We start from the raw sequence: 18,416 nt of genomic DNA, 5'->3' as shown, positions 1-18,416 counted from the left end.
TTTAACGTCATATTAAAGTTCACAGGAGTTAAGTTAAACATGAGAGACTTAAAGTTGCTTTAAAACTAAATTCCCAAGTGCTTTCCTAAATCATGGCCTTACAGCCTTGTCCTGGTCTATTCAATGAATTTTTTGCTAAAGAATTATATGACAAAAAAGATCTTGCAAGTTCATCCCCTGCAAAAGATTCAAAGGGGACTAAAGTGACTGGGCTGTTAGCGAAAACCCAATCGCTATGGAGGCAAGAAGCCAAGGCTTCACTAGTCAAGAAAGATACCTGAATTAGTGAGTGGCAAGGAGACGGGGACATATTGTGAGAGAAGCTGTCACAACAACTGTGTTATATTGTATCTGATAAGGCTGATAGTGTAGTGATTGATAAATAATCTGGAGTGAATAACAACAAAACAGATCAGTCATCAATACAGACACAGTTTTATATAAAACTTTCTTTAACAAACTAAGGACTTTGTTCTAGTAATTTTCCCCACAATGACATTACTTGAAATTATGTCATTTACGGACTCTACCAAGATAAAGTATGGGAGGCTGGAGAAAGATGACCTCAAAAGAACTGGACACCATAGAACTGGGGACCAAAGGCACATCTGTGCTGAGGTGAAAAAATCCACTACTTATAACTCTAAACTGACACTTCGGGTGCCAGTACATTGTCTGTTTCACCCTGTTGCTCTCCTGTATAGAATAAGACAGAAGTGTGGGACCACATTATCTGTTAGTATAAACTAGTTGTAAGCTGAACTTCACCACTTTACTACTGCAGCAGACTTTGCCCACAGATAAAACTGTCCCTTAGATCTTAACACAGAGAGCTGGCTTTGAGGTTATTATTTACGTGGTGTAGTGCTGGTTCTTTGCATCTGGGTGATCTGGCCCACAGAAAGAATGGAGCATTGAGAATCAGTAGTGTGGACATATTTCTACAACTGAGCTGGGAATAGAACTCCTTAAACTGAACGTGAGCTTTGCTCATGGATATATGACAGTCTATGAGCCACAGTATTTAAATATTAGCATTCACAAATATTTACGAACCAAGCAAGAAAGAGTCTAGTTAGTAGTGAGTATTTTAATGTTATTTACTTTTTTTAATTAAAAAAAATATACAACTGAAAATCAATGTTCTCCTCTTCATTGGTTCAATCTATAGCAAGGTATTATACAAGTGGAATCATTTCAAATACCATACTTAGAAAAAAAGAATGCAGAAGACTTCCATGCTATACAGTGACTTTCGTGTTAAAATAGCTTAGTTTTAAAATGTTTTGAAGTTACATGTCATACAGATTACTGAGAGGGGAGGAGGTTAACTGCTGTGTGACTAGCTCCCCAGGAAGATTTTCCAAAAAGAAGAGTAAAGCAGCTCGTAATTGGAAGTTGTCTCTTTTCCTCTAAACCAGTAATTAGAAAGCACAATATTTCTAAGACAAAAAATCTAATCTATTTTAGAAAAGAGCTAATGTTTGCTGCATATTTTTCATGGTACATTTAAATTATAGTTTTAATAAAATACATCTTTAGATCAAAGCTGAAAGAAGTCATCAGTAGTAAGCCAGTGTACTCCACATTATTTGTTCTTCCAGATGATGGATGGCTTATGTTGTTCAGATTTCCACAAACAATCTCATTCAGTGTTGTTTTTCCTCTTCTAGTACATATAAACAGGAGAACTGGTAGACAAAACAAGAACAAAATCCTTGTGTCCAATCACGTGTTTAGACGTTCATCAGCTTAATGAGTTCATGCAATTTTGTATATAAGTCTAGAAATGGTAGTGCTGATGATGAAAGGTGGGTTTTATTTTTCTTTTCTTTAAGATGACAGCATGAAATACAGCAATTTGTTTATATCTCAGGAAAAAGAGAAAGCAAAACTTGCCTGCTGAATGCTTGCAGAACTTTTTGAGCAGTAAGCTAGGTCCGGGTGAGTTATCATCCTTGAAACTCTGGTCTTTCTGGTCTTAGAATCAGAGCAGAGAGGAAGGACTTACTAGGAAAGTTATAAATGGATTTTATTTAAACCTGGTGGAAATTGTTTGAACTTTCCGCTCTTGTAAACATCCACATAATGCCATGAAAAAGTTCATGAATATTGCATTTTTTTCCAGTTATCTGTCTATACAAGTTTCTACTTGGATGAGGTTCCGAGAGGTAATGTAGCTCAGACACTCCGTGGTGCCCTCTCAAATTCATGGGTCCTCCTGTTCCTACCTTTTTTATTCTCCTGTAGGTGCTTCCACTTATTTGTATTCACCTGCGCATTGGCAGGCCTTTGCCGGCGTTGTTTGCGGTCTCTTTTCCAAACCTGCTCACAGAACTCATCCATTGTGTTGAGATTGGGGTGGTTGATTAACTGCATGAAGTCTCTATACCAGATCTTCTGACTGGGGGTCATGCTATTGGTAGCATCCTTGGTCTTGGAGGCATCACCATCTTCTTCTTTATGGAGCAGCTCTTCCAGGTGATCAGTATCAATTACTTCCAGGGTCACTTTGAGCAAAGTTTGCATGAAGCCATGTTCCACAGCATGACAAAGATAGATACCAGAGTCTCTCCGTTGAAGACTTCGTAGCAATAAGCCCTGTTCTGTCCGAATCATGTGTTCATCCACTTTTATCTGTATTGGAAAAATGTGGTTATTTCAATAGTTATATTTCATATAAGTGCAAAATTATCCTCTAACCATACTAGTTCCTTAGTACTGCTCCTTTCAGCTGGTAAAATTTGGCCAAAAATCCCCAAAACTACATGAATGGAAAACCCCTTGCCAGACTTCTGTAGTTGTGGAAGGCTCAAATACTCTGGAAAAACTACTGATGTACTGCAAAGAGTTTGGGGGATTAAGAATTTACTCCTTAGTCCCTACTGCTGCTGAACAAAGATCTGTATCAACTCTGTCAGATGGGCTTGCTGCTAAGATTAGAGAAGTTGCAAGCCTATAATCAGTAGGGTCAACATGGATACATTTGGCTATAATACCAAGATCACATTTATCATTATCTTTTAGTCAAGCCTAGATATAACCTCATGAGGTTCAACAAGGCCAAGTGCAGGGTCCTGTACCTGGATTGTATCAATACAAGCTGGAGGATAAAGGGATTGAGAGCAGCCCTGCTGAGAAGGACTTGGGGGTACTGGTGGATGGAAAGCTGGACATGAGCCGGCAATGAGCGCTTGCAGCCCAGAAAGACAACTGTATCCTGGGCTGCATCACAAGAAGCATGGCCAGCAGGGCGAGGGAGGGGATTCTGCCCCTCTGCCCCGCTCTGGTGAGACCCCACCTGCAGTGCTGCGTCCAGCTCTGGAGCCCTCGGCACAGGAGAGACATGGACCTGCTGGAGCGGGGCCAGAGGAGGCCACAAAAATGCTCAGAGGGATGGACAACCTTTCCTATGAGGACAAGCTGAGAGAACTGGGGTTGTTCAGTCTGGAGAAGAGAAGGCTCCAGGGACACCTTGTTGAAACCTTGCAGTATGGGGGCTTTTAAGAAAGATGGGGACAAACATTTTAGCAGGGCCTGTTGCAACAGGACAAGGGGTAATGATTTTAAAATAAAAGAGGGTATATTTAGACAAGATCTAAGGCAGAAATTTTTCACAGTGAGGGTGGTAAAATACAGGCACAGGTTGCCCAGAGATGTGGGAGATGCCCCATCCCTGGCAACATTCCAGGTCAGGTTGGATGGGGCTCTGAGCAACTTGCTCCAGTTGAAGATGTCCCCGTTCATTGCAGGGGGGTTGGATTAGATGACCTTTAAAGGTCCCTTCCAACCCAAAGATTCTATGATTCTATGATATATTTGTGGGAAAGGTTCTCTGTCTTCCTACCGTTCCTTACTGCAAAAGCCCTTAGGCATAGAAGTGAGTTCCGAGTAAGTGGAGAATTTACAAAGAAACAACAAGGATTAAACCTCAAAATTTTAATACTAAAAAAGCAGCTGTCCAAAATACTGTATTTTTCTGAATTAATTAATATCTAGAATATAATTTCATTCTTTGAGTGCACGTCGCTGCAGACAAAAAGGGCACAAACCTGCCTGCTGCCTTCTCCAGTAAGAAGAATTATTCTAAATAAGTTACTGCTTATGCAAATAAAGCAAACAGCAAAAATATCTAAAGCTGATAATATAACTAAGTATTTAGTACATGCTTTAAAAAAAATGCTTCAGAGTACTTTGGGTATCTTTACAAATACTTCAATGTAACAAACAAGTTTTTGTTTCCTATTTTGATCTCCCTACCTACCAATGTATATTATATTCTTTTAAGATATGTGTGACCTAGCTTGATAATTACATGATTTGAGAACCAGAGTGAGTAATAGTGTAAGAATGTTGGTGACAAGAGAAGGAGAAAAATAAAGTAACAGCTTAGTGCACTGCAAGCAGTGAAAATCAGTGATTTTTGACTCTTATGAGTATTGTTGTTGATGAAAAAAAAGTATGTTTTCATACCCTTGTGTCCACTACAGTTTCCCGCTCTTCATTCTGTCTCTGTCTTATCTACAGTAAAGTATTAGAGCACGCAGTATGTAGTAAATGTTCCTGTTAGACCATGTTTCAGTCAAACAGTATAATTAGATGAACGCAGTTAGACTTTTTTTTAGAGGCAGTTTAAGGTTTTTGTAATCCTTAAATTCAATATAATCCTTGTATGATGCTTTAGGTGGCACTTATATAGCATACTACCTTTTTGTATTTCTGAGTGTGTTTGGAAAGGGTCTGACCAGGGAGAGGATATGAATGTTTTCTGATGTAACAGCCTGTGACACTTATTAGAGAGCTGATGGGATTTTACGGTGATGAGAATAAGACTATAGTGAAGAACAAGAGAAATTATAAGATTCCAGAGAAATTCTGCTAAATTAAAATACAAATGGACAGTATTCTGGGAAGGATTCAGGTTCAAGTGTATCTTCATAGAGAAGACTAGTTGCACTTCTTAATTTTTTCTACTGTACCTCTTCTTTGCGGTCATCATTTTGCTTCTGGAATTGCCAGTAGACTACAGCACGCTGAGATTTTGGACTGCACTCAAGGAAAGTGCTGCTATTCTCTACTCCATAAATAATCTTTTCCTCCAGGGTCTGAGCACTTGGGTTATCTGTAAAACAAGAAAAAGAAAAAAAGAATGAAAATTACCAGGAAAGAAAAATCTTAATTGATAGGTGAATTTATTTGTTTAGAAGTTGGGCTCCCTTAAGGTGTCTAAAGATAAAAACCTTAAAAGAAAAAATTCCCCATATCAGCATGCTATTTGGAAAATCTCCCTCAACATCTCTGTCTTTGTAAGGATCCCTGGTAGGTTTTTTTTTTTTTTAAATTATTTTTTTATTTTAAATCCTAACAGCTGTTAACATATCAGTATGTGAAGTTAATGAATTTCATTGTGAAATTTTTTGTAAACCTCATTATTATTCTTCAAGGAAAACATCTAGGACACGACAAGAATTTTTAATAGCAAACTGTATGCAGTGAGAAAACTCAGGGTGTAGTTGTGGAATGTCTGTAATGATGCCTCCTGGGCTCTATGATCATAATACTTTAGAGCAAAGTAATAAAACATGAGGCTATTTAAAAGTAGTATAATGTGTTTAGATTATATGGCACTGGAGTTTGCTGAAGCTGTTAATGACCAGGAATAATGATTTTGAGGAAACAATCTTCAATTAATCATTTCCTCTCATACTGATATAATTTATGGAAATGTAATGAGGTTAATAAACCAGTCATTATGGGAGGGGAAAAAGAAAGTTAAATAAATTACTTCCTTTTGTAACAACAATGTTTCAAGATATTCATCAACTTGCTGGAAATATCACATAGCTATAGGACTTATATGGCATTTGATTCTTCTCCAATACCGCAGAGGCTGTAAGACATCATATTTCTCCACCTTACTCTCCACCTTAGCTCTTTAAAATACTGTTATGGACTTAAGTGGCAACAGTATAATAATTCTGGAGTGTGGATGGGGTTGGTATGCTCTTTAACACTATGTTGATCTCATGGGGTTTCCTGTCTCTTTGCCATTATTTGTCATTCTTTCAATTTTCCACTTTTAATCTTTAGTTCTGGAAATCTTTAAAGAACTTTTGATATGTTTTAACAGGAAAATGATGTCTAATCAAAATCTTCTCAGCTAAACCCTTTGTCAAGTTTTGTTTGCTTTCGCTGTGCCTTTATCATATTGACCACGTTGTTTAACAAACACAGGCTGTTTGCTAGATGACTGAGCCAAAGGTAAAAATAAAATTGAGCTCCTGATTTATGTTGATACAGCAATCATATGTCTTTCCAAAATGACTTGCAGCCCTGAGAGAGGTTGGGAAGAAGGAATGGGGACAAAATAGGAACTGGTGCTTGAGCAGTTCTCAGTAAGGAAAGATCAAACAGCCTATTAACACTATAGAAACAGGGAATGGGTTAGTTTGCGTTCCTCTGCTGGATTGTGAACCTTTCCAGCAAGTAAGTGGGGTGCTATATAAACAACTAAGTGAAACAACTTTTATGACATTTCTCAGAAACCACAAACCACATCCCTATGAAGAATGTCAGTGCAGCTTTGGCCCAGGAAGATGGGGAGCAATGGAGGAATGAATGAGAAAGCAAAGCAGCAAGAGAAGGGCAAGAAAGCTGGAAGAGAATGTAACCAAGAGTACCAGTGGAAAGGTCTGAGATGGAGCATGGGTGAATTTGTCAGGCAGACAAAGATCCTCAAATAGTCAACAAGAGGAAGTTTGATGTCTGAACTGGGATCCACAACTGATAGCACATGTAGGGCTGCAGCATAAGACAGGCAGTAGGAAATGACCCCTTTTATAGCCTGGGATACATACGTTACTGCTCCAGCAATGCGCTTCTGTGAAACAGAGATTTCCAGGCTGCCAGAATAAAGGATGGAAACACAAGATTTCACTCTAGGATGCATGCTCTATTCCAATTCTTCTCTCCCAGGTTCCATGAACTTTGAATCATGGTTGCAGAATGACCCAGCTTCAACAAGACCCATCCAATAGTTTGCGTGTTTGTATTGAAAGTAGAGCTATGAAGTCAGTTTTTAAAGCCTAAGTGGACTTTGAGTCCTCTCCTCCCACATCCTCAAGAGCTGATTTAACCAGCAGGTTACAATTAGGTGGCTTGCACTTGACTATATTTTCCTGAACATAACATAGTCCAAGTGAATCATGCAGGAGCAGAGCACATGTAACACTGGTCTCATTAGATCAAAGGGAACGGCATTCTAGATAGCAAATATCAGTACAAAAGACAAAAATAGATATTTCTTTGGCAAGGGTCCTACTGCCCATGAGCAGTAGCATATTTTCAAGTACCTAGAGAAGATTCTGCTGGAAAACTTAGGTACCTAGGATATCCTTAGAATCATAGAATAGTTTGGGTTGGAAGGAACCTTCAAAGGTCATCTAGTCCAATGACCCCTGCAATGAGCAGGGACATCTTCAACTAGATCAGGTTGCTCAGAGCCCCATCCAACTTGACATTGAATACTTCCAGGGATGAGGCATCTACCACCTCTCTGGGCAATCTGTGCCAGGCTTTCACCATCTTCGCTGTGAAAAATTTCTCCCCTATATCTTGTCTAAAGCTGCCCTCTTCCAGTTTAGAACCATTACCCCTTGTGCTATTGCAACAGGCCCTGCTAAAATGTTTGTCCCCATCTTTCTTAAAAGCCCCCATACTGGAAGGCTTCAACAAAGTGTCCCCGGAGCCTTTTCTTTTCCAGGCTAAACAACCCCAACTCTCTCAGTCTTTCTTCATAGGAGAGGTGTCCCATTCTCTGATCATTTTTAGTTTCTAAGTATTCTTAGTATCTAAAAAGCTAGTCACAACTTTTCATGGAAGTTACCTTGAAGGTGGGTGCTCTGACACCACTTCAAACTTATGAATGTTTTCTTGGATCTGGTCCATGGCATTCTAGATGTCTGGCATGTTAGAGATCACCATGGAAAGTGGCAGAAGCCCCCTTTAAATTTCCTCGCAGCTTCAGAAAACATAGTATGGGTGACAGTCATGCAATGAGAAAGGAAGGATTTAAGATATGCTTCAAATTCCATTTCCATGATTTAAGGGAGCAGAAAGCAGGTCCAGAAATATCTATAAAGTTCATGTAATATTGAGCACGTGGAGTGCAAAAAAGTAAGTAGAGTGATGGAATAATCACAGGAGCAGAGTGCAGCTCTGGGACTGAGGGAGAAACTGAAGTGACTAGGAGGAAGAATGAAAGTCTGAGAAGTTCAGAAGAGCAGCTGGAGGAATTAGAAAACTATAGAAGTCATGAAGTTGATTATGAAATTCAACCCAAAATCCTGTCTGAGAGATGTAATTCCCAAAATGAACCCAACAGCAGTATCAGTTTACTAACCTGATATATGTCCTTTAAATACATAATTTCTGACATAACCAAAGTACGAAAGGCTAAGTACTTATACCAGGATTTCTTTGCAGATGAATGAATCTCACTATACAGTTAAATTCAGAGTGATTCTTTGAGCTTCCCTTGTGATAAATCACCTACAAAAATGTGACTTTTCATTTACAAATTCTTCAGAAAAAGAAATTGATTAATTTCTTGGTAGCACTAGTGCGTTACGTTTAAATAAAATTTTTCTTTAGGTGACACAAAGGTGACCATGCTTTTAGATTTAAGCATTAATGTCTGGCCAAACACCTGTACAGCCCCCTGTAATGTTGCTGTGTAGTCATTTTATACTGCTTCTTAAACATTTGCACATAAGGGCAACTGAAAGATCTACCTAAATCTTATTAAAAGCACTAATGCTTTAGACTGATATCAAAGTAAGTTTCTGCAATGTCTTTAAAAGTGAGATATATACTAAGAGATTGTATTTTTTTTCTTGTTTCTGTTTTTTTTTCTTGATTTCTGGAGAATCAACTGGCAGTTACTGCAAAAGAATGTGTAGATGTCCTGGTTTCAGCCAGGATAGAGTTGGTTTTCTTCACAGAAGCTAGCATAAGGCTGTGTTTTGGATTTGGGATGAGAAAGTGTTGATAGCATGCTGATGTTTTGAGCTGTTGGTAAGTAGTCAAGGACAGTCCAGCTTCTCGTGCTGGGCTGCTAGCAAGAAGGCTGGGGGTGCACGGGAAGCTGGAGGGGACACGGCCAGGACAGCTGACCCAGACTGGCCAAAGAGATATTCCATACCATATAACGTCATGCCCAGTACATAAACTGGAGTTAGCTGTGGGGCGGGAATCACTGCTTGGGGATGGGCTATCAATCACAGGTGGTGAGCAATTGCTGTATTGGGCATCACTTGTTCTTGTACATTCCTTTGTCGATATTCTTATTGTTGTTATCATTGTTGTGTCCTTCTCTCTTGCTGTCCTATTAAACTGTTTTTATCTCAACCCACGAGTTTTTTCCGAATTCTCTACCCCATCCCACTGGGGGAGGAGGGAGTGAGCGAGCAGCTGTGTGGTACTTAGTTGCTGGCTGAGGCTAAACCACAACAGTAGACAAGTAGTAAATGATTGTTGGAGCTTTTTTTGTGGCTATAGACAAACTCAGTTCTTCATCCTGACTTCATTAGTCCAGGAAACTACTAGTCATAACCAAGGAAAAAACTCAGCATAAGTTGGCATAGGAAGTTTATGGGCCATACAACTGCCTCTACAATGAATGATCACGCATAAATGACAAGTAAATACAGGAAAATGTTATAGACTTACAACTCAGAATTAATTTAGAGAAAATTTTACTCAAGAACAATCTAAAACTAAATAAAGTATTTTGACAGTGCATCCATAAAGTCTAGGACCTAGAACTGCATTCCCTCAGTACTTTTTGTAAATTAATGATTCTTCTAATCATGCTCCCTTCATTTCACCATTAAGTAAAATTTTCCGTGATATCTTGTCTCGTACTTGCTCTGCTCATTTTGACAAAGCTGTATTAAAGCTCCTTGTGACCAGGTGTACCACATATAGTAGCTTATTCCTGAACTTGCGTTCTCATGATCGTTGTAATGAAACAACTGTGCTGGATTACTCTCTTCCTTTTGGACAGAAGACATCTTTTCAGACAAATATATTTACCAAATATGGGAAGATATAAAAAACAAAGTGTTTTGAAATCCTTTTCTTGTCTATGAAGAACGGACCTACAGTTGTAGAAATCACAGCTAGGAAGGGCAAGAGAACCTTAAAAAAAATGGACATGTGGTAGCCCAGATCATCATTTTACTCATGAGTAAAATGTCCAGATAGTAAAAAGATAAAGCTAAGACATACTTCTGCTAGTTTAGTCCCTAGTGAAATTTTCCTGTTGGGGAACTGAAAGTGTTGTCTCAACCTTAATATATGGATGTTCTCATCTGCACTGTATAAGCATTAATAGGTAGCATGCAACTGAAAATTTGTGAACTTTCTACTAGTCCACATTGACTAGTTCAAATCTAAACTAATTGTGCATTCATGAGTTCTCAAAATGTGACATCTGCATATTGATCATAATCTTTTCATGCAGTTTTCCAAATCCTTTTCCCAGCTGAACAGCTTGGCCTGAGTCTGATAATCAAGAATTAAAAAGAAAAGCTATAGTAATGTTAGCTGCAAGTTTCAAATTATTAAAAAGGAAGATAGAAGAAACTATTACTGAAACATAGTGGTTGTGAATTATAGCTGACACAAAAGTGCAACTTTGGACTATTTATCATTCTTGCTTTTACAAGGACTGGAAAGACATGAGGGTTTTGAGGTATCTCCATTTTCAGCCACTCCTTTATTTATCCCAGAAATCTGTACAGTGTTTTAACTGTTATTATAGATGTACCACATACATGAGTAATCATTTTTTCCAGCAGAGGGAAGTATTGCCTAAGTGTTCACTTATGGCAAAGTGTCATTTTTCGTTTCCTGAGTGAAGACCTTCTGAAGAGTTTGGCAACAAATAAGTAACTGTGAGAAGTTTATCAGCCAAACAATTCAATAAAGGAAGCCTGATCAATACATTGTGAAAATGGAACAACCAACAAAAAACAAAACCAAAAGATGACAAAGAAATTCCATGCTGAAAGCACACAGGACAGGTCTACTGAAAGGAACATCCTGACCTTAAGGGCTGTTAGTGTGGCACCTACAACAAAGACCATTCTATACGTAGCCAAGGTAGTTAATTATGTGTTTGATTATCATCCTATGCAAACTATATGAAGCAACATGTACATACTTCTTGCTGTTCTGAAGGAGATATGACTCTTTTCTTATGTAATATGCTAGCATGATGGTATAGTATTATAAGTGAAGCAGAAAAACTGAGATGCTTAAAACTGTTAACTTGAGGAAAAACAACAAAAAACCCCAGCCTTTAGTGTCTGGTCCAGGTCATTTTAAGCAATCTAAATTGGGATAATGATATATTATATTCATTTTTCCCAGATGTTCAAGACAATTTCACCAACAAATCATTCATGAGCTTCTTACTCTTCTCATGCAGTCTGTAAATTACATACAAATTAGTTGTACTTCAGTCAAACCCGTAACTCACCATGATGCTGCAGGTCTGAGCAGTGGGTTAGTGGGTCTCCATTTCGGATGTCTTGTCTTCTAGTACGTCTGCAAATATCACATTTGAAAACTGTTAATGACCTTCTCAGTGGTCAGCATTCACATTTGCCATGACTGAAGAGGAACAAATGGAACATATATAATTACACAGGTCACAAGTGCACCTAAACAGCACTAGGAAGGAAATCATATTGTTACTACTATATTCTATGAATTGTCACAGTTTGTAGAATCAGCCTTTACTCTTACAGGTAAAGTCTTCAGAAACTGGTAAATATCTATCCCTTGCACTGAGCCTATGAAGTTTATTTTAACTGCATTGGCAATATTGATCACAGCAGAATTCATTACTTGATTCATAGATATAGGGACTGCTAAGTGATCAAAGTATATACAGTACTTTTTAACATGCATCAAAAACCATGAAGAAGTTCCAGCTTTTCTGCAAGTACAGAATAATTTAAGTATCACGGCATCTTTTACCCAAAATGAAATCATAGGATGGGTGGCTTTGAAAGAATGTCAAAGTCCTGTATTTCCTACAAAATCTAAATTGAAATACATAGATCATTTCAGCCACTACAGATCTCACCAAAACATTTCTGAGAAAACGTTTTCCAAAACTGTTGTAAATTCCTTTGTCCTTAGAATAAACAGAATAAAATACTTGAATGGGAAGATTTTGAAATGTCATTTATTCCATGCTTTGTAGCTTGAGTCTGGGTTCCAGCTTTTATTGCATGTCCATTTAACATAGTATATTCTTTCCCCAGCTTGTTTTCCACTGGCTCTTTTGGAAAACGGATTGATCTGTGCTAAAAAGTGTTGTATTTCACAGAAGAAAGCTTTTTAATGCCGTTTTATTTTGCATTTGTTTTTCTCTCTTTGTCTGCTCCTATTTTTATTTAAATAGCTGCGACACAAAATTCAACTGAGCCAGAGAAAAGCTTTTCATATAAAAAAAGAAAAAGAACAAGGCAAACAAAGATGTGTTTCAAGTGTGAGCACTTTACTTTAGGAATCAGAGAAAGCCTGCGGGCTTGCAAAATTAGAAGAGAACAAAGAGGATTAGGCTGCTGAACAATGCTGTGATTTCAGATTATGGCATCCAGCAACGGATATGCAAAAGTCAAGTAGCCTTGTAAAAAGCACTGTTGGTCACTCCCTTGTGACAACAGCCCACATTTTTAAAAAGCCATTGTTCTGCAGTACAGAGACCATCTCTCTTCCAGCCCTGTTTTCAGACTCTCACTAACAGCCCAGCATCAGCACATACTAAGAGTTCTCACAGAGGCACCGTCAACTGTACAGCTGACTCCTCTTGGAGGAAAGATTTTAGCCTTTTTTTTCCCACTGAAAACTACTGAAATGTTAAAATTGAAATTAGTTAAGTATGGCAACAGGGGTTTTTTTATTGTTTGAAAAAAACAATTCAGAATGTGCATATTTATAACTTTCTGAATAAAAACTTCTCTAAATTATCCTAGGGAATTAGCATGCTTTAATAAGAAGAAACCTTCTGTTGATTGATATATGATTCATGAAATGTTCTAATCCTAATTTCAGATATCATCTTCATATTACTCATTACCAATGAATAAAAATACACTAAAACATAAGGAACCATAAAATTTTGTTATTCTTTCCTAAATTTTGAAATGCGGCATATTTATAGGATGCTATTTGTAGAAAAGAAGTCTGTGGAACAACTCGTATTACTGTCAATGGAGTTTGGATGAGATGTTTAGTTAGAATCTCAGGAAAATGTTGCACATATCACCATTGTATCAACATGATGATTTATGAAATATGAACCAGAACATATCTGCATGGAGTAAAGTTAAGTGGACACACTACAGGAGCTCTGAACTGTCATTTAGACTTGTAAAATACACAAAGAAAGAGAAGTAAATTATAATAACGGCTCATAAAAGCTCCTTTTTAAAAAAGAAGAGGAAAAAAAAAAACAACCGAAAAACAAAACCCCAAACCAACTATTAGTAAAGCATCTGTGCAATTGCTTCAGGATTCAACTTTACCAATATTTCTGGAGCCTAAAATTACGAGGATTCATTATTAGGAAAATGTTGACATTCCAGCAATGCTGATTTTGTCATACACACATCCAAAGCTGGCTTGAGGCAGCGGCTACAGCGGGTACCAGGTAAACAGCCCCCTCTGCCCAGTAACACAGACCTTTATTCTGCAGCTGCTGCTGCGGTCAAGGGAAAAACGGGAGACAGAGGCTTTTTCTGAATGCATTGTCAGGATCCCAGCCTCCTTTTTTGGTGAGGAAAAGGAAGGAAAGAAAAGACTTACTTTTTCTTTCACAGTGGCCTCAAGAAGAGTAATTCTGCACTCCAAGGTTTTTCTGTATCTGTGCAACCCAGTTGAGCCCCAGTAACCCTGTCCCTTGTAAGAAGAGGTCCCAGTCCCGTTACCCCTGATGGCAACAGTGAGCTCAGTCTGCTGTTTATTTAATAAATTGGAGAGATGGGTAAGGAAAAGACAAAGAACCCTATTTCTTCCATCAGTGTAAGCAGATGAATGAGAGGATGATGTGCTCTGTGGGTCTTGAGTTGGGCTGGGAGTAGGAATGGGTACTAGTGAATGCTGAGAAAGGATGAGGTTCAGGCATTAGGATTAGTAAGGAGGTAGCAGAGAAGAGTGATTCAGTGATTCCTGACCTTACTGTCTCCTTTGACTCAGAGGCAGTACTCAACCACACTGACTTCTAACCCTTAAAAGGTTCAGATCAAATCAATCTCTTAGACTCTCCTTGAAAACCTCACTGTTCCTTCTCCTCTCTTTCCTCCTCCTCCAGAAAAACTGCTGTGCTCCCACCACAAATTTGAATTTAGCCCATGCAGCTGAGAAAATTTGACCAGCTCTTCTTTTGGGATGAATATAGCTTCTCCTTTTTAATTATTTTCTAAAGAATTTCATAAAAAGCTTGTCTCAGATTAACCCTGTTTTCTGGTGTAAAAATAGAACCTGATGTTCCATAAGCAGCTTTTTCTTTTGTCATCAGTATTTGTTTAGGGTACATTGTAATGCAAACCTTGAAATTTTAATCCCCTCCATCTGAAAAGTCTGTGACACAAATACTACTTCCCACCCTTTACCACATTTCACCTCCTGCATCAACCAATACAAATCTGGAATTTGGAGTCTTGACATTCTCAACTAAGTATTTGCTACCATTAATTTTATGTATATAAACCCTTGTGTGTATAAGGTCTTGGATTCTTTGTTTCTTCATAAGTGCAAGGTGTTTGGCATATTCGATTTAATGTGAGCACTTTTTTATCATTTTAGCCAATTTATCATGGGAATCTCAAAACTACATCAGCGTCTGTTTTTATTTACAAGTGTATCGATTCAGTTATTCCTAATTTCTGCTTCAGTAGCTAAGAGCTATTCAGTAACTAGCTTATAAACTTTAAGAGAAAGAATTTCAGAGATAAAGGCAGGCAAGGAAAATATTATTTTAAATCTTCAGATCAGGCAACTAGGACTTGTAAATTTTTCATAAAAGTTGTGTTTTTCACTTGCAGAGTCTGTTTTCCCTTAACCTTTGCATTGCAAAGCCTTTAGCATCAGTGCAGCGTGAATATAAAATAGTGATTGTTCCGATCTGGTAGCATTTAGACACACATCAACACATACAAGTTATACTTGAATAAGAAAAATAATGCTATATAATACTAAACAATAACTTTCCATTCATGTCCAAACAATTTATTAATATTTCCTTTGAATTAAAATTCATGAAAACGCAGGGTAATTTACTTGGGCAAGTAGTTCTTTTAATATCAAACCCCCTCCCCATGCTACAGAAAGGGTATTTTTTCTTTTTACTGTTTATTAGTGAATATAAAGTTATGAATCCATTTCAGACACAACTCTGTTCTGAATGTTTTTTTACAACAGCTTTTTAAGCCAACCCAAGAAGTAGCAGTGTTCACTTTAAATCAACCAAGACTTCATATTACTTGTAACTCGCACAATTATGTTTTCTTTGGAAGAGAAGGGGCTCCGGTTAACCATCCCATGAAAAATCTCCAAAGCCCTCTGGTCATATTGAGACCATCAGTTAAAACAAATAGCAAACCATGCAGACATCTGAAACTGTCCCTACCTCTTAGCAGTGGGGAAATAACGTGAGCAAGATGAACCATCCCAGGCACAGTAAGGGTCTCTTGCAAGGCAACACTCAGCACATGCTTTTCCATACACATCACAGCGGTGTAAAGGAAGCTGTGAAACTCCAGTGGCTGAGCCAATGTAGAGCTTACGCTGTTACAAAAGTTAAAAAAAAAAAAAAAAAATTTAAAAAAAAGCGAATGACAAGTTTTTTGCTAGGAAAACATAAAAAAGTTATATAGCAATATGTTAGGACCATTACAAATGCAACAAAGAATCATGATCCTGATGTACACTAAAGGAATGAGAACAGAATTGTCCTCAGGATAAAAAAAAAACAAATAGGAAAAAGGTTGATTTTTCTATGACGGTCTTGGTGACTTCTCTAAACAGTAAAAAAATCTAAAGTACTCTTATTTTGTATTCAGATCCTGGCACTGGAGAAGCACTACAGTCAGTGACAAAACACAATGGAGAATACGCTTTTGAATTTAAAGAAAAACAACTTTAATGTAGATTTCCTATATACAACTTTGATTTGTGTATTTGTCGGGGAAAACATAAAGTAAATTATTATCAGTAAACTGATGCTAAGATATTTCAGCTTGGAAGTGCTGCCACGCATGTACTTCTTTGTCTGTCTGTTAATTCTGATGCTTCATACTCTTTTCTTTAGGTCACATACTCTAACTGAAACATATCTTTAATGAGGGAAGATGGCTTACTTTACTTCAGATAAAAAATGGTCTTGAGTGGAAGATGTAGTTCAAATGGAGAGAGAAGCCATGAAGTAAATAAAAAAATCATGCATGCAAAATGAACTACAGCTTTGTATGGCATCACAAGAGAGTATCTTGTCTCTCTCAATTTCCTCTCTGATATCAAATTCACGTGGTCCATTAGGGAAGCTGGTCCCCAGAGGGACGTAAATAAACTGAACTACTTATCCCACGTGAAAGTCCAAACAGATATTTCAGCTTAGCACTAATTCACAAAGAAAACAAGTATGAATGTAATAAGTAAATAAAGTTCCCTCTGAGATGCAAAACTAGGGGAAAACAAAATAAACAGATAAACAAAAATTAAATGGCATAATCCTTCTGTTTCGGAAACACTGACACTTTGCTATCAACAGCTTAAACTTTGTCACCCAGCACCCATGGTGAATCAATTAACACATGTCTTTTTAAGGTCTCACTCCAAGCAGTCCCACCAAGAAAATACAAATTTGTATTAATTTTTCCTTCTTGGAAATCATAAGGCTGGTGTGAAAAATAGGATTTCAAGAAACGTTATCAAAATTCTTCATCTCCTGCTTTGCGATGTCCCAGAGGTACCGTTTCCAGAGAATTTTGGGATGGAAGGTGGCTGAATTCACCTACCTACAAGAAATGATGAGCACTGGATGCCAGGAGACAGCAAAACCAAAAACACTCATAAGAGGTGTTGCGTTAACTTTTTTCAGAGGCAGCAGCTTGGCAGTTTACACAGACGTATTAATTGTAACAGAAACATCCCATGCATTTATATAAACATCAGTATTTTCTCAAGGAAAATATGACGGGGAAAGCATCCAAAGGAAAATTCACTGGTAAGTTGAAAACCAAGCCCTTTCTAAGCAGCTGCTTCCATCTATTATAGTGCCATAGCTGAGCTGCAAACCCACATTCTCTGAGCAAAAATCTCTGACCACACAGAGCTCTACACAAAGCCTTAACTGTACATACCCGTCCCCAGTTAGTGCTGTATCCTTGAGAAGCAGATGACAGGCAGCAGACACCATAAACTGATTCCTTCTAACTTAAGTCACTTAATGAAGTACCCAGCTTAGGGGTACATTCTGCACTAAAAAGAGCAGCAATTCAAACCTTAACGGACCTAAACATTTCTCAAGGGACACCTTTTCTCTTTACTGATTATGGAGGCAGCATAGGTCAAATTAGAGCTTCAGTTAAGTATCTTAAATGTCCAGATGGTATTGATCTGAGTCCTATGTAATTGGGGCATTAATATCTATATAAGAATGTAGCAATGCATGGTGCAACTAATATAAAAATCAACCCAGAGAATGCACATGGGAAAATAGAGAAGAATGGTGTGATGGTTTCCTATGCATCCCTGTAACCAATTTAATTTTGTCAAAAACCCCTCCCTGATTTCTAATAAATGTCTTTAGAATTAAAGAATGACCAGAAACACATAAGAAAAAAAAAAAATGAGGCCAAAATGAGGTCACTTAAAGACTCTATTCCTTGTAGATAGGTTCATAAAGTTCATTCAGTGATCTACATCATGTGTTTCAGGTGCTGCCCAGCCTGAAGGCTGCTGCCTTGTTTGCTGCTCTTCTGATCATGGTTTTAGTCCCCAGCTGGTGATCATTATTCTGGACACTAATAATATATAAATCCAGGCAGTATAAAATTCAGAAAATAGTAATAGAATGATTTGTATCGATGGCCTGACCTTACTTTGCCATACACAGTCAAACTGCCTTTTGGGCAAAGAGTTTCTCCCAAGAGGTTGTTAATTTAATAAATCAGTTGATTATCAGATCAAATCAGAGTGGAAAAAAATAACAAAACCATCCTCTAAAAATTCTTGCAGAAGCATCAGAACTCCAGAAAAGCTGAGGAGACTAATGTATTAAGCAATAAATTTTAAGTGGTTTCTGTTTGCCCCACAGTGCTGCCCAAAATACAGTCTTT

General features: G+C 37.8%; 1 protein-coding gene across 1 annotated transcript in view; it reads right to left on the bottom strand.

The window, feature by feature from the left end:
* Positions 1 to 1,409: 1,409 nt before the first annotated feature.
* SEMA3A (sema domain, immunoglobulin domain (Ig), short basic domain, secreted, (semaphorin) 3A) overlaps positions 1,410 to 18,416 on the bottom strand; it is a 37,684-nt gene continuing 20,677 nt past the window's right edge. The window contains exons 8-11 of the mRNA XM_010294425.1: positions 15,707 to 15,864; positions 11,546 to 11,613; positions 4,980 to 5,122; positions 1,410 to 2,637 (exon numbers count right to left, since the gene is read on the bottom strand). Coding sequence (XP_010292727.1) covers positions 2,182 to 2,637; positions 4,980 to 5,122; positions 11,546 to 11,613; positions 15,707 to 15,864 — 825 coding nt within the window. The 3' untranslated portion in view covers positions 1,410 to 2,181. The remainder of the gene's footprint in view (positions 2,638 to 4,979; positions 5,123 to 11,545; positions 11,614 to 15,706; positions 15,865 to 18,416) is intronic.

Source organism: Phaethon lepturus, unplaced genomic scaffold (assembly GCF_000687285.1).
Source record: "Phaethon lepturus isolate BGI_N335 unplaced genomic scaffold, ASM68728v1 scaffold11099, whole genome shotgun sequence".
Classification (NCBI taxonomy): domain Eukaryota; kingdom Metazoa; phylum Chordata; class Aves; order Phaethontiformes; family Phaethontidae; genus Phaethon; species Phaethon lepturus.
Note: the sequence above shows the minus strand (reverse complement) of the source record. Positions and strands in the feature narration are given on the sequence as shown.